This window comes from Sminthopsis crassicaudata, chromosome 3 (genome assembly GCF_048593235.1).
Source record: "Sminthopsis crassicaudata isolate SCR6 chromosome 3, ASM4859323v1, whole genome shotgun sequence".
Lineage (NCBI taxonomy): Eukaryota > Metazoa > Chordata > Mammalia > Dasyuromorphia > Dasyuridae > Sminthopsis > Sminthopsis crassicaudata.
This window is the reverse complement of record NC_133619.1, coordinates 225,603,994-225,620,955: the sequence shown is the minus strand read 5'-3', so window position 1 is coordinate 225,620,955 and position 16,962 is coordinate 225,603,994. Positions and strand designations below refer to the sequence as shown.

At 33.1% G+C, this 16,962-nt stretch overlaps 1 protein-coding gene across 2 annotated transcripts in view; it reads left to right on the top strand.

Annotated features, from left to right (window-relative positions):
* The window catches only part of ASXL2 (ASXL transcriptional regulator 2), a 132,682-nt gene that overhangs the window by 45,417 nt on the left and 70,303 nt on the right, over positions 1 to 16,962 (top strand). For both annotated transcript variants that reach the window (XM_074300057.1, XM_074300056.1), the window contains exon 2: positions 4,580 to 4,662. In XM_074300057.1, the coding sequence (XP_074156158.1) occupies positions 4,580 to 4,662 (83 nt within the window). The remainder of the gene's footprint in view (positions 1 to 4,579; positions 4,663 to 16,962) is intronic.

Below are 16,962 nucleotides of genomic sequence, written 5' to 3'. Positions count from 1 at the left end.
TGACTTGCCCAGGGTCACACAGCTAGGATGTGTTTTAAGTGTCTGAGGTCAGATTTGAACTCAGGTCCTCCTGACTTCAGACCAACTAGCTGCCCCTCCTTTAAAAAACAAAAAACTTTTGTTTCCCTATTATAAAAATAAGTTATAAACTGCTTTACGTATCAGTGTTACCTTCTAAATTTTCTTCTGTTCTCTTCCATATAAAATGTTTCGTTGATACTCTATTTAGTTATTTTATTTGTATCACTTTCCCAACATCCTTCCCCAATAGTTCTCTCTTATAATAAACATGTACACTCATGCAAAACAAATGTACGCATTCACTGCACTTGAAAATGTATGTCTATTCTGTCCTAATCTAGTCTATTGCCTCTTTGCAGCATTAATCATCATTGGTTTTCTAAAATTTATGATTGATGATGATCTTGATTGTATTTCAATTAATTTTCCTTACATTATTGGAGCTGTTCTCCTGGTTCTGCTTACTTTACTTGGTATCATTTCATGCAAGTCTTCCTAAATTTCTTTGATATTGCTCTTATTTATTAGAACTCAGTAATATTCCATAATACAGCATGTTCCAAAAATCTTAATTGCTCTTTTAAGCTATTAAATCTTTTTTTTTTATTTTATAATTATAAATTTTTTTGACAGTATATATGCATGAGTAATTTTTTTTTTTTAATAACATTATCCCTTGTATTCATTTTTCCAAATTTTCCCCTCCCTCCCTCTACTCTCTCTACTAGATGACAGGCAATCCCATACATTTTACATGTGTTACAATATAACCTAGATACAATATATGTGGTAAATCCCATTTTCTTGTTGCACATTAAGTATTAGATTCCGAAGGTATAAGTAACCTGGGTAGATAGACAGTAGTGCTAACAATTTACATTCACTTCCCAATGTTCCTTCTCTGGGTATAGTTGTTTCTGTCCATCATTGATCAACTGGAAGTGAGTTGGATCTTCTTTATGTTGAAGATATCCACTTCCATCAGAATACATCTTCATACAACATTGAAGTGTACAGCGATCTTCTGGTTCTATTCATTTCACTCAGCATCTGTTGATGTAAGTCTCTCCAAGCCTCTCTGTATTCCTCCTGCTGGTCATCTCTTACAGAGCAATAATATTCCATAACCTTCATATACCATAATTTACCCAACCATTCTCCAATTGATGGACATCCATTCATCTTCCAGTTTCTAGCCACTAGGAAAAGAGCTGCCACAAACATTTTGGCACATACAGGTCTCTTTCCCCTCCTCAGTATTTCTTTGGGATATAATAAGCTATTAAATCTTAATACTTCTTATTCTTGCACTACAATTTTTCAGCTATTAATTGGTGGGCACCTATCTGTTTTGTTTCCATGTCTTTGTACTCAAAAAATTGCTCCTGTAGTTATTTTTAGTGGGCATCTGAGACTTTTAAAAGTCCCCTTGTTTCCTCTATTATCAGATTAGTAATATGTATTTACAGGTAGAAGTGGTATTTTATTTTTGTGATATTATATCAGTGGATATGCCTTTATAAAGAGCTAATGTTAGAAAAGTGGAGAGAACATTAGAGGTCAGCATTATAAGTGTAAATTAATAAATGTTGGGCCTAGATTTTGTATTTTTAGAGGTAATTTGTAGCTAATGACTTTTTTTTTTTTTTTTTTTTTTTTTTTTTTTTTTTTTTTTAATTGAGGAGTTTAACTTAGAATTAAAGAAATATTTGGTGGTAATTGGATTCCTAAGAGAAGGGGCAGCTAGATGGTGAAGTGGACAGAGGATTGGCCCTGAAGTCAGGAGGAGTTCAAATGTGGCCTCAGACTTTTAATACTTCCTAATTGACTCTGGGCAAGTCACTTAATCCCAATTGCTTTAGCAAAAAACAAAAAAACAAAAAAAGAACAAACAAGAAAGAATTCCTAAAAGAGGAAAACTAATCCCAAGTTTTATTCACAAGGAGTTGTTGTTTAAGAACACCATGATGTGTTGATGAATGAAGACTGTTTTAATGAATACTGGAAGACATTTTGAGAATGATTTGTTAATACACAGTATCAAAAACTTGCCTCCACTTTCCTACTTCTAATTCACATTTCAAACCTCTCAGGATATAATTGTGACTCTCCACTTTTCTAGAGACATTGTTCTTTTAAGTTTATAAGTAAATCTCTTGACTATCTTTGACCTTATTTTTCTGGGCTTTTTTGACCACCTGGCTCCTTTGGCAATGAAAAAAAAGAAGGGATTATCTTCTTGATCCATTTCTTATCCCTTTCTTTCCTATACAAGTATCAGTCATAGAATTTTAAATACTGAACAGTCTCTTCATTTAAAAAAAATTAAATTTTATTATATTTCCTTTTCCTCTGCTTCTGCCTTCCTTAACCTTATTCTTTCACATTCTCCCAGAGATATCTCTTATAATGTGATTAAAAAAAAAAAAAGGGAAAAACCAATTCAGCAAAACTAAACAACACAGAATTCTCTTACAAACAGTACTCCATATCCAAGTTCCTCAGCCTCTATAAAGAAGCCCATCTTTCATAAGTCCAGAAAAGGTAAAAGTGTTGTTTGCTCAAATTTGGAAAGCGAGTGTAGTAGAACGAAGAGTATTAATTAGAACTTAGTTGATGTCTCAGTGACTTTGTTAAAAATTTTTAAAAAAATTTTCCAATTTATTTTTATTTCATTACATATTTTCCAATTACATGTTTTACATGTTTTCACATTAATATTTAAAATTTTTTGAATTCCAAAATTTTGAGTTTCAAATTCTCCCTTTCCCCGCCCCTCTCCCTATCTTGAGAAGGCAAGTAGTTTGATATTGATTATTCATGTCAAGTCATGTAAAACATGTCCATGTTAGTCCTGTTGAAAAAGAAAATAGACAAAAACCCCAAGAAAAATGAAGTATCAATAAAACAAAAATATCTGCATTCAGAATTTCAGAATTTATCATTTCACTCTCTAGAAGTGTAAATAATAGTTTTCATCATGGGTCCTTTGGAATTGCTTTGGATCATTGATTTAATAAGCTAAGTCTTTCAGTTGATCAACATTCTATAGTATTGCTGTTCTGTTTATTATGTTCTAGTTTTGCTCACTTCATTTTGCATAAATTCACCTAAATCTCAGGTTTTTCTGAAACCATCCTAGTTATTATTATTATTATTTTTTTTTTGTAGATAGCTCTATGTAATTCCTTTTCTCACCATATACCACAACTTGTTCAGCCATCCCCCAGTTGATAAACATCGCCCTCAATGTCAAAATAATTCTTTGCTACCACAAAAAAAGCTACTATAAATATTAAAAAAAAAAGAAACAGGTCTATAACCCCTCTCCTCCATCTTCTCCACCCTCCCCCCTTTTAAAATCTTTTTGAGATATAGACCTAGTAGTAGTATGAACAATTTTAGAAACCTTTGGGCATAGTTCAGTTGTTTTTCAGAATGGATTAGACTGATTAATAAATTGACCATCAGTCCCAGTTTTCCTTTGAAAATTTGTTATCTTCCTTCATTTTCTTTTTCTGTCATGTCAGTTAATCTTATGGATATTCAGTGTTTTACTACAACAATTCAGTTGTGAATCTAGAGACCTTTTCTAAGAAATTACATTTCAGTTCTGTTCTTGCCATGGTGCCTGCTGTTAGATGTTCTCTTGAATAGTCTTTCTACCACACTGTGTTCTTTGAACAGGCATATTGTGTTGTAGCATTTTTGCCTACAAACCATATTTTTTCCTATATTCGTGAATAGCTGAAATCCATTGCCTTTAAATTTGTCTTTAGGGCATTGACATAAGAATTCTCTTTTTGTATTATAGAGAAATGGTTTTAGGGATTCTAGCATTTTATGTCCATCAGACTAGGGCTCCTGAAACTCCTTTGGCTTTCTGGTAAAGGCTTTCGACTCTTATTGAATAACCATATTTAAATATAATTGGTTTTCTTTGTAATGTTGTAATTTATTATGCATTTTAAGACATTCTGATCCATAGGCTTCACAAGATTGTGGGGGTGGGTGTCCATGACTCAAAAATTTAAGGACTTGGGCTCTAGAGACTTCTTTCTGATTTTGTCTAATTTTGATTTCATTTGATATTTAAATTTTATCATTGTGATAAGGAAGTCTGAGTACAGGTTATAATGTGATATGTATTACCCATTCAATTTAATGAGTAGTATTTGCCAAGGCTTGATTAGGTTTCTAACCAGAGAGAAAGTTTAATTGGATATGATATTGATTTAAAATTCAGTAGGCATTTGGTGTGTGCCACACACCATAATTGTGGATTTTGGGCTCTTTTTTAGTTGGAATTCACTGGTTTTGGTTTCTGTATCTAAATTTAGATGAATAGTTGGGTTTCTATTTTTGTTTTCTATACCATATTTGGTTGTATTTGATACTGAATGAGTTAAGATATTAAAAGTTCATTTATTATCCTTGATTTTCCTTTGTAGACCAATAAGCATACTTATTGGTAGAAAATTCCCCAGTTTATGTTGAACAAAAATATAATTAAATTGAGAAATAGTCAATTTATTATTTACATGTTTTCCCCCCCCAGGTCCTAGAGAAATATCCCAATACACCCATGAGCCATAAAGAAATTCTTCAAGTTATACAGAGGGAGGGATTAAAGGAAATCAGGTGAGTTATTTAGATGTCATTTAATATTTTCTAGGCATGGACTGTGTGTAGTCACTTCAATGCTTCCTCTCGCTGTTATAGACATTTCAATAACTGGAGAAAATTGTTTCATTGAAATGCATTGAAATGCATCAACAAAGTATTATGTCAGAGAAGTTTGTAGTACATTTTTAAAAAATTTCCATTATGCATGAAAACATCTTGATACTTCATTTGTTATTTGGAAAATGCATGTGAAATAATACATTCATAATAGAAGAATGAAATAGTAATGAATACTTCAGAGCTTCTTTCTCTCATATAGGCCACCTTTTCTGTATAACCATTTTGCCATACCTGCTTCTAAAGAAATACAATGTACTTTGGTTTTCAATTTATCCTCGGTTTAAATATAATAAAAACAGACTAAAGTGCTGATGAACTTGCCTTTACATAGTATATCCATTCATGGAAAATGATATTAAATTTTCATGGAATTAAAACTCAATGGGTTTTTTGTTTGTTTGTTTGTTTGTTTCCCCTGAGGCTAAGTGATTTGCCCAGGGTCACACAGGTAGGAAGTGTTAAGTGTCTGAGATCACATTTGAGGATCCTCCTGAATTCAGGGTTGGTGCTCTATCCACTGAGCCACCTAGCTGTCTCCAAAACTTAATGTTTTAAAAGACTGACCTTTTGTTTTCTTTTTGTAAAGCTGTGACCATTAATTTATTTGCTTTATAAACCTGAATCTTTATAGGTCAGAAAGGCTTTTTGCAGAGTTTGCCATAATGAAAAATAACAGTTTCAGATCTGGATGAATAAATGTGACAGGTGAACAAGTGTTACTGAATGAAACCGTTTTCCTTCTTTTAACAGGGTAGTTTTTCTTATAGATTAGGAGAAGGCATTAGATATGATTGATCCTGATATTGATGAAGCTTTTATTTCAGTTCTCTGGGACTTTAACAGATGATGGAGTATGTACTAAAGATAAGAATGTAATTGGTATGGTTATATTGGATTTCATTCCAGCTCAGTGACTTCTAGTTTTCCAAACAAGTAGGAAAAGAGAAGAGAAACAAAAGCAATCTAGAAAATGTGACAAACATAAAAAAAACTCAAGGGAAACAAAAAGATGCAGCACAGTAATTTTGAAATATCAAAAATAGTTACACTTTCTATTTATTGATACTAATTCTATTAATAGCTTCTTTCTGATTTAGACTATGCAATTTCCCTAATGGTTGAAGAGTCATCCTTGGAGAGTGATTTTGATTCATTTTACTGTTGCCAGTTCTAACATAGATTTATGGAAAAGCAAAGGATTAAAAAAAAGAATGGGGATAGGACGTCTAATTTAGACATCCTTCTATCTGAAGGCAGAATTATTCACCTCTTTTTATTGCCCCATTTTTTTCTATTAAACATATATTTTCTTTGTTTTAGAAGAGACATAACAAAAAAAAATAATAAATTGGTCCTAGGATATAGAAATACCTAAGAGAAGTAAGGGGAGAAATCCAAGATAGAAGCAGGGTTATAGTAAGAGAACCTTACTGCCCTTGAAGCCTTCAGATATCCTGGTCCAGACAAACCACATTGCGGTATACTGAAAGAACTGACTGTTGTGATTGCTATGTTACTATCAGTGATTTTTGAAAAAATTTGGAAAATGAGAGAAAAGTGGATCACAGAAGGTTAACTCTTGTCCATTTTCCTGGATAGAGAGAAAAGAATAGGGACAATGGGGATGCAAATACGAAAGAAAAAGATGGTCTCCATCTTCAAGGAGATTAAAGACTAATAGAGGAAGACAACACACAAGAAAAAGTTGAAAGAAAAGGATGGGGCAATGTCCCTGCCCCACTGGATCTGCACTCACCAGGGAATAAGCTGGTTCCTTTTCATCTAGACAGGATCTTATCTCTGGCAGCACAGCTGGGCTTGGGAGCATAGATTCCCCTCAGTTTTCCACTTATACCTAGAACTCCACACTGTTTGAGAGGTGAAAATGCATGTACTTGGGCGTGGGGGAGCACTACTTCCCTCACTGCTTGCTATTTCAGTAGAACTAACCTGGAGGTATTTATACTTCCTGCTATCTTTCTTGTGATCTTTTTATATTGTTCCAGGAGCATCATTGTTCTGCCCCAGCTTTTATTTATTTTTACTGAAATTTTGCCTGAGTTACTACTTTGTCTTGTTTGTGGGGGAGATCTGAAGAACAGAGAGTTTTCTGACTTATTCCACTGGCTTCCCCAGAATCCTCTCCCATTGGATTTTTAAAAACATATTTTGTTGATGTCTCTTGTGTTCACATAATAATATTTACTTATTTTGCTCTAGATTGAAGTTCTACATAAATGGGGCAGCTAAGTGGTGCAGTGAATGGAGCACTTATCAGACACTGTATACAGTTTTCTGTCATAGTTATCCTTCACCTTTCAAGGATATCTATCTATCTATATGTGTATATATATATATAATGTATGACTTTCATTGGTTTTACTTCTCTATAATTCAGTTTCTTTTGAAAGATGTTTTATTGTAGTTATTGTATGCCTAGGTCTACTTTATCTAGCTCTGCATCAGTCTTTATACATTTTCACACATTTCTCTAAATTTATCTGATATTTGTTATTTCTTAGGAACAGCTTTGTGACATAGTAGGTAATGTTGGGCCCGGAGATAGGTAGACTCATCTTCCTGAATATTCCTATCTGACCACTGATTAGTTAGTAGCTTTGTGACCCGTGGCAAGTCACTTAATCCTGTTTTATTATCTAGAAAATGATTTTATTTTTTTATTTTTATTTTATTATCTAGAAAATGAGCTAGAGAAGGAAATGGCAAACCACTTCTTTGCCAAGAAAACCTCAAATTGGGTCATGCAGAGTCAAACATGACTGGAAACAACTGAACACCAACAGCTGTTTTTTAGTGCAAAATAATATTCCATTTAATTTATATAATGTTTATTTAAACCATTCCTTAAAAACTGGACTAGTTTGTTTACAATTCTTTAATACAACCAGGATGACTGCCATTAATAATTGGTATACATTGTTCATTATTTCTCTTTGATTTCCTTAAGGTTTAAGCCTAAGAATAATATTTCTGGGTCAAAGTATATGGATAATTTAGTTGCTTCTCTTGAAATCCACAGTGATTGGACCACTTTATAATTAAACATAAATGGGACAGCTAAGTCCCATTACAGTGATAATAGCACCAGGCCTGCAATCAGTAGGACTTGAGTTCAGATTTGGCTTTAGACAATTAATACATTTTAGCTGTGTGACCCTGGACAAGTCACTTAACCCCAATTTCCTCACAGAAACAACCAAAAACACAAAAATAAATAAAACCCATAAATAATTAAATGGATGTATATGCATATTTTTATTTATCTATGTATATGTCTATATTTTTATCTGTCTACATAAATATCAACCAGAGAGGTATCTTTTTGTGTATGTTTTATCAGTTTCACTGAATTTTCCTGTTTTTTGTTTTTTTCCCCCTTCCAACCTTCTTTTTCTTATTCACGTGGCCTTATTAAATTGTGATTTCCAGAACTGAACACAATGCTCCAGATGGGTCTTAATGAAAGTTAGAGTACAGGGAAATTATTACCATCCTGTTTTCAAAAGCACTTTTAATATAGTATTAGGTTTTATTAGTAATTTTGGAACACACTTAATACTACCGATTGACTTTGAACATATATTTCACTAAAATCCCCACATTTTCTACACTAAAAAAACTTTCAAATGACATTTTAATGCCTATAGAATTAGTGTAAAACTCCTTTACCTGGTGTGCTAGTTTCTGTATAATCCAATTTATAATCAAAGAAGATTCATAGCTTTAAGAATTTAAATTGCTGGAATGAAAGTGATATTATTATTATTTTTTAAATTATAGTTTTTATTTACCAGGTATATGCATGGGTAATTTTACAGCATTGACAATTGCCAAACCTTTTGTTCCAATTTTCCCCTTCCTTTCCTCCCTCTCCCGCCCCCAGATGGCAGGTTGACCAATACATGTTAAATATGTTAAAGTATAACTTAAGTACAATATATATATACTTGTCCAAATAGTTGTTTTGCTGTACAAAACGAATCGGACTTTGAGATAGTGTACAATTAGCCTGTGAAGGAAATAAAAAAATGCAGGTGGACAAAACTAGAGGGATTGGAAATTCTATGTAGCAGTACATAGTCCTCTCCCAGAGTTCTTTCGCTGGGTGTAGCTGGTTCAGTTCATTACTGCTTTATTGGAACTGATTTGGTTCATCTCATTGTTGAAGAGAGCCACGTCCATCAGAATTGATCTTCATATAGTATTGTTGTTGAAGTATATAATGATCTCTTGGTTCTGCTCGTTTCACTCAGCATCAGTTCATGTAAGTCTCTCCAGGCCTATGAAAGTGTTATTATTAATAGAAATAGAGAAGTCCAAGAGGAGTGGTGTAGCATTTGGAATTTCACAAAAAGTAAAAATGAGGAGGATAGTATTCAGAAGTTAACTGAAGGGAAAACAGACTATTATTTGAACAAGATAACATTAACAGGGGCATGCTCCTTGCAACTAAATGAGTCAATAGTTGACTCTAGAGGCAAATAAAGTCAAATTTAAATTTCTTAATGTCAATGACCCAAAACAAAACAATAGTCCTCTATATATAGATTTTAGAGATTATAGAACCAAGAACAGAATAGAGTATATGACATCATGGAATTGAGGTCCACATGATTGGTTGCAGAGCTGAGGAACAGGGAACACCAAGATTGGTTAGAAGTTTGGTAATGGTGGCTGGCAATGAATGATTTTTTCTAATGAGACAAAAAAGTTTTCATTGCCTGAGTCCAGGTGTGAGATAGTGGGCTAGACATTTGGACAGCAAACTAGACATTTGTAGGATAGCTTGGTAAAGATATTAAGCCTAAACACTCTTGTGTCCAAGCTTAGTTAAGTTCCTTGAGGCAAGAAGAGCTGATTTTTAATCAGCTAATTAGATTTATTTAATTTAATAAATTAATAATTTATTTAATTTATTAATTTAAAAACATTTGTTTTTAGGATTTTTGAGTTCTTGGTGTGTTCCCTTATCTCTACCCACCTGCGAAGTTAGGCAAAACAAAGAGCTGAATTTTAAAATCTTACAGGCCCACTAAATTCTGAAATCAAAGCATAGTTACAACGCAAAAAAGGTGGACAAAATCAATTACTTGTAAATAGGATTAATGAGAAAATGATGCAAGATCAATCTTAATCTTCTCTGGAGAAAGAGACATGTGGAAGAGAAAAAGGTGATTTTAGACATTTAAATTTTTGTTTTACATACTTATGTGTGAAATATACTGTTACACAAAAGATGATAGTTATATCTTATTGAAATCCAGGTTGCATCAGTTTTATCATGCCATTGCAGAAGTAGAGGTAATGTGGCCATTGTTGTTTTTTTACCCTTTATTCTCTTTTTTTTTCTTTCTTTTTTTTTTTTTTTTAATTTTATAATTATAACATTTTTTGACAGTACATATGCATAGGTAATTTTTTACAACATTATCCCTTGTACTCTCTTCTGTTCTGAATTTTCCCCTCCTTCCCTCCACCCCCTCCCCTAGATGGCAGGCAGTCCCATACATGTTAAATATGTTATAGTATATCCTAGGTACAATATATGTGTGCAGAACCGAATTTTGTTATTGTTATTGTTGTTGCAAAGGAAGAATTGGATTCAGAAGGTAAAAATAACCTGAGAAGAAAAATAAAAAATGCAAACAGTTTACACTCATTTCCCAGTGTTCCTTCTCTGGATGTAGCTGATTCTGTCCATCATTGATCATTTGCAATTGGATTAGATCTTCTTTATGTTGAAGATATCCACTTCCATCAGAATATATCCTCATACAGGATTGTTGTTGAAGTGTATAGTGATCTCCTAGTTCTGCTCATTTCACTCAGCATCAGTTGATGTCTCTCCAAGCCTCTCTTGTATTCATCCTGCTGGTCATTTCTTACAGAGCAATAACATTCCATAACATTTATGAACCACAATTTACCCAACCATTCTCCAATTGATGGGCATCCATTCATCTTCCATTTTCTAGCCACTACAAAAAGAGTTGCCACAAACATTTTGGCACATACAGGTCCCTTTCCCTTTTTTAGTATTTCTTTGGGATATAAGCCCAATAGCAGCAATGCTGGATCAAAGGGTATGCACAGTTTGATAACTTTTTGGACATAGTTCCAAATTGCTCTCCAGAATGGTTGGATTCTTTCACAACTCCACCAACAATGCATCAGTGTCCCAGTTTTCCCACAGCCCCTCCAACATTCATCATTATTTGTTCCTGTCATCTTAGCCAATCTGACAGGTGTGTAGTTTTACCCTTTATTCTCAAAGAGAACCAAGAAATCAAGTGAATTGGATTTGAGTGAGAGAGAACTGTGCAAAGTTACCAGTATTCCTTTCTCCTCCAGAATCACCTGGGTCCAGTGGCCAGATATAAATCAGGATGATTGAAGGTGGCCCTGGATGCATTGGCTTTTTTAAGCTAAGGTCTTTAACAGATCTTAGTTTGACTTAGCCAATACCCAGCGAATTCAGTCATGAAAGTAATATCAGGTATTGTTACATGGAACTTGCCCATTTTGAAATCCAATGATCAAAACATGGTTTCTGTGAACAACTAAAATCTTAAAACACTTAATGAAACAGACCTTGTCACTAGCATCACTCATATTGGAAAGCTTGGTTAGTTTCATTTGCGCTACATGGACTAAGTTAAGAAACTAAATGTATACAGTTTCCAAAATGTAGTCTCTGGAAAATAGTTTCCATAGGGAGAGAATGACAGCTTCATTGGAATGGTCATACCAATAAATCAGTCAACTAGTTTGTATTAAGTATCTGTTAAGTGCCAGACACTGTGCTAGGTGATATAGATAAGACAAAAGAAGACAGTCTCTTCTTAGGAACTTCCTTCCAATTGTGGAGATGATATAAACATAGAGAAAAGATAAAATAAATTCAAAGTAAACCTCAAGGTATGAGGTTTAGAGAGGGAGAAGATCATTAGCTGTTGATGGGACTTAAAATGACTTGTGAAGTCAAAAGTTATGAAAAAATGAGGTAACACCTGAGCTAAGTTTGAATAGAACATATTCTATGAGGCAAAAAAAAAATTAAACATTCAGAGTGATAGGCAAAAGTTTAGAAATGGAAGACAATACTATGTATGAGAAGGAGAAAGGATATTTTGGGGGAGGATGACCAATATGGCATTTAGTTGGGAAATCCAGATTTATCAGAATCCCTTATCATAAGTGTAACTCAGCTCTTTTCATATTCAGTTCTAGTCTGATTTGGGGTTTTTAGCTCCATTGCTCTGTAGGTGATATTGAAAGGTAGTAGCGAAAGTATAGGGTCACCACACTTTGCAAAACCACTCCTCACCCCAAAGTTGGAGGGTTTTGTTTTTTGGGTTTTTAGATACAGAACTCCACCTTTTTGCTTTCATTGTGATTCACTTAGCTGTGAATTAATCACTGCTTTTCTGTTTTTCTCTGTCTCCTTGGTAAGGATAAGAAACTATTATGCAAGGTGGCAAGTAATTGACTACTTAGGTAGAAATGAGAAACTAAAAATGACTTGGGAACGATTGTGCTAATTTGTAATTCAGAAGGTTGGCAATTGGTGCCTCTATTTGATATAAGTAACTAAATATAACAAAGCTTATTCTGTCTTTTTAAGGATCATATTAGGCAATTATTTATTAAGGATCTTTTTTTTTTTTTTTTTTTTTTTCCTCTCCAGGCACTTCAATGGGCACTGGGGCCTGTAAGATTTAAAAATTTCATTGAGTGAAAGAATCCTTATTTTCAAAAAACCTGTATTCTAAAGGAAGAGGCAATAAGAAAATTATGCATGGAAGACATACACATAAATATTTGTAAAGAGGAATTTATATTTGATTCTAGAATTTTCGAATTGTGCTTAAGGAAAATCATTTAGGCAACAGTATGGGAGTTGTACTGAAGTGCAGAAAGTCTTGAGTGAGGGATATCAGTTAAGTTATTGCATTAATCTGAGTGAGATGGGATGTGGACCTTTGAACTAAGGTATAGTTTTCTTAGTGGAAAGACAGTCAAATGTGAAAGATAATATGGATGTAGAAATGACAAGATTTGGCAATTGAATTGATATGTGGAGTGAGGGTAAGTGAAGGGATCTAAAATAATGCCAGGGTTATAAATGTGGACTACTAGAACAGTACTAGAGGCTAGGTAGCTAGGTAGCACAGTGGATAGAGCACCAGCCCTGAATTCAGGAGGACCTGAGTTCAAATCTGGTCTCAGACACTTAACAACTTCCTAGCTGTGTGACCCTGGGCAAGTCACTTAACCTCAGCCTAAAAAAAAAAAAAAACATTTCCTAGCTGTGTGACCCTGGGCAAGTCAGTTAACCCCAATTGTCTCCTTTAAAAAAAAAATGCTAGAAAAGCCCTTTTTCTAGAAAAAAGGATTTTTTAGAAGATTTTTTGTTGGGGGGGAGAAAATGAGTTTTAAGTTTTAGTCATTATGAGTTTAAAATGATTATAAAAACTCGGGGGAAATGGGCTGGATCTATAGGTCTGTGAATCATCAACACAGGCATATTCAAATGCATAAATAGAGAAATTAATGACTGAAAAGTGGAGACCCTAGAACAGAGAGTTGAGAGACTTATACAGTTTATATCACCTAAATGATGAATCATCCAAATCTGAGGAGTATGAACAATAGGTGAATCAGGGAAGTTTAAGTTTGATCTAGAAAAAATGAGTTCAACTCTGGCACTTGAGGGTTACTAGCCTTGTGGCTCTTAACATGTCACTTAACCTCTGTCTACTTCAATTTCCATGGCAGTAAAGTGGGAGGAACAATAATTATACTGTACATATCTATCTCCCAGGGCTGTTGTGAGGAACAAAAGTGATAATTTATGTAAAGTGTTTAGTGCAGTGCTTGAATTCATATGAGTGGTGAGGTTGAAAGCTAGATTGCAGAGGGTTGAGGAAGGAGTGAGGAGAAAAAGCTAACGTAAACTTTTCTATAAATTTGACTAAGAAGGAACAGTTTCATATAGGATATTAGCTTAAGGACTTGGTAGACTCTAGTGAAGGGAGGAGAGAACAATTGCATTAGCATGTAGTTTGGGTTATATTCTTAGCGTCTAAGAGTCTGTTATTTCTTCTTTCTTGTTTTGGATATGTCCTCACCAGAAGTGCCCTGGTTTTGGACTGATGCAGATAGCCATCTTACTTTTGGGTGATTAAGCAGATTACTAGACTTTCATACTAGGTTACCAGTTTCATGCTAGATATCTTTATAGCAAACAAATTTAACATGTACCAAGAAGGAGAACATTTCCATATATAAAGTTGAAAAAAAGGGTTATATTGGAAATTATGAACCTCTATTACTTATAACATACTTTTCAAGAAATTCTTATTTTTAATAGTATTTTATTTTTTCTAATTACATGCAAAGATGGTTTTCAATTATCTTTCTTTTTTCTTTTCTTTTTTTTTTTTTTTAAGATTTTGTGTTCTGTTTTTTTCTCTTGTCTCCCTAAGATGGGAAGTAATATGATATAGGTTATACATAAACAACTACATAATAATTTACTTTAAATAAAAATTATCTTATAAATTCTGCAGTTACTTTTAATTTAATAATAGTTTTTTATTTTCAAAATATATGGAAGCATAGTTTTACTTTTTTAAAATTAATTTTATAATTATAATTTTTTTGACTGTATATATGCATGAGTAATTTTTTTATATCATTATCCCTTGTATTCACTTTTCCAGATTTTCCCCTCTACTCCCTTCCCTAGATGACAGGCAATCTCATACATTTTACATGTGTTACAGTATAACCTAGATATAATATATGTGTGTAAATCCAATTTTCTTGTTGCATGTTAAGTATTGTATTCTGAAGGTATAAGTAACCTGGGTAGATAGACAGTAGTGCTAATATTTTACATTCACTTCCCAGTGTTCCTTCTCTGGGTGTAGTTGTTTCTGTCCATCATTGATCAACTGGAAGTGAGTTGGATCTTCTTTATGTTGAAGATATCCACCTCCATCAGAATATATCTTCATACAGTATTGTTGTTGAAGTGTATAGTGATCTTCTGGTTCTTCTCATTTCACTCAGCATCAGTTCATGTAGGGCTCTCCAAGCCTTTCTGAATTCATCCTGCTGGTCATTTCTTATAGAGCAATAATATTCCATAGCCTTCATATACCATAATTTACCCAACCATTCTCCAATTGATGGACATCCACTCATCTTCCAGTTTCTAGCCACTATGAAAAGAGCTGCTACAAATATTTTGGCACATACAGGTCCCTTTCCCGAAACATAGTTTTCAACATTCACTCTTGCAAAACTTTGTGTTCCAAATTATTCTCCTTTCTCCCTTGTCCCCTCCCTCCCCAGATAGCAAGCATGTGCAATTCTTCTAGAAAATTTTCCACATTTATCATGCTACATAAGAAAAATTAGATAAAAAAAGGGGGAAAAAAAGAACAAAAACATGAAAACAACAATATCTTAAAATACTATGTTGTAATCCACATTAAGTTCCTAGAGTCCTCTTTCTGTATGCACATGTTTCTCTCCATCACAAGTCTATTAGAATTGTCCTGAATCACCTCATTGTTGCAAAGACCCAAGTTTTTCAGAATTGGTTATTACATATTCTTGTTGTTGCTATGTATGATATTCTCAAGTAGAATTCTTTACTAAAACAAGTATAAATATAACAAGTATGTCATTGAAGAAAATATAGAGAAGCAAAGAAACAAATCATTATAGTTGTTGCCTTTCCCACTAATATTTAAATTGCAAATCATGGTTTAATTGAATACTAATTTAGGGGTCTACTTTAAACTTTTTTTCAAATTATATATTTCCTTACTTTATACATCTAAAAGGCTTTCTTGGTATTAATAAGTAACCTTGACACTTTCCAGCTTGACCAGGTAACACAGCCCTTGTGTACTCTTGTCAGTAGCCAGTGGCTTTAATGCATGTTAGTATATTAAGGTATATTTTCTTGCCATCCTTTTCCTTAGCTTCAGAACTCTATACTGAACAAGCCAAGATTTGTGTTCTCAAGGGGGAAATGACATCATGTCTTTTGGTATCCTCTGTTTCTAATTTAGCTTCTATAGGCAGAAGCAAGCATAATGTTACTTATAAGTGATTTTCTTTTTTAAATGTGATTTTTTTTTTTAAAGTGTGTTATTTAAAAAAAATAATTGGAAAGTTTCTTAGCAGCTTTATTCTCAAAATGAAGGTGGATAGTCATTGAACATACATAAAGATGATAATGCTTATTAAAAATACTTGCCATATATCTAAGACCTTTTTTTTAACTGATTGAAAAAAATTAACCTATTTTTTTTCACCATTGTTTAGCCTTGAGAAGAATTCTAGGGAGAAGGAAACCATTGCTGATTGCTTTAAAATAGCCCTAAGAGATGACAGTTGCTCTTTTTATTCATCTTCATTCTGCAGTTACAATATGAACCTTCTCCCAATATTAGGTGGTACTTGCATTGTTTTTAGCTTTGTTTTTTTTTAATGGTTCATAGAAAGTTGTTTAGTTCTTTTTAGAACAGCTGAGTTTTGTGATATTTTATGTATGACCTGATGTTTTATGTATGGTTTTTTCTCAAAAAAATTTATTTTCTCTAATTTTAGAAAGTAGTATCTTCAGATTAGTGAAGTAAAGTTAGGAGTAACATTGCCTGAAAGGGTGGTGGGTATTACTGGGTGGGAGTGGAGAATTGTTTTTTGATTATGTTTTCTAAAAAATTAAATGACTGTTCTTTTTTTTTTTTTTCTCTCCTTTTCCTCGGTTTGCAATCCAATTCCAGAAGGTAAGACTTACTTTTTTCCTAAAGTAATATTATCATAAAGCAAATTACCAAGTTTGAATAACAGCCCAAAAGTGAATGCACTTTAAAAAACCATATAAAGTTCTGTAAAACTAAATTAGTTTCTAAATATATTAAGTGTTTTTGTGCATGAAATTTGTAATAGTGTTTAAGTAGATGAAATAAAAGCTAAACTGTATGGAAATGCAGAGGTAATTCTAGCATTGTGTGAAATATATTTTTATATTTGAACAAAGAAATTTTTTTTTACAATATTGAGATAATTGCTTAGTTCTTAAGTTTTGGTGTCCTTTTTTTTTTTTTTTTTTTTTTTTTAAATCGGTATGTATGATTTCCTTCCAAATTC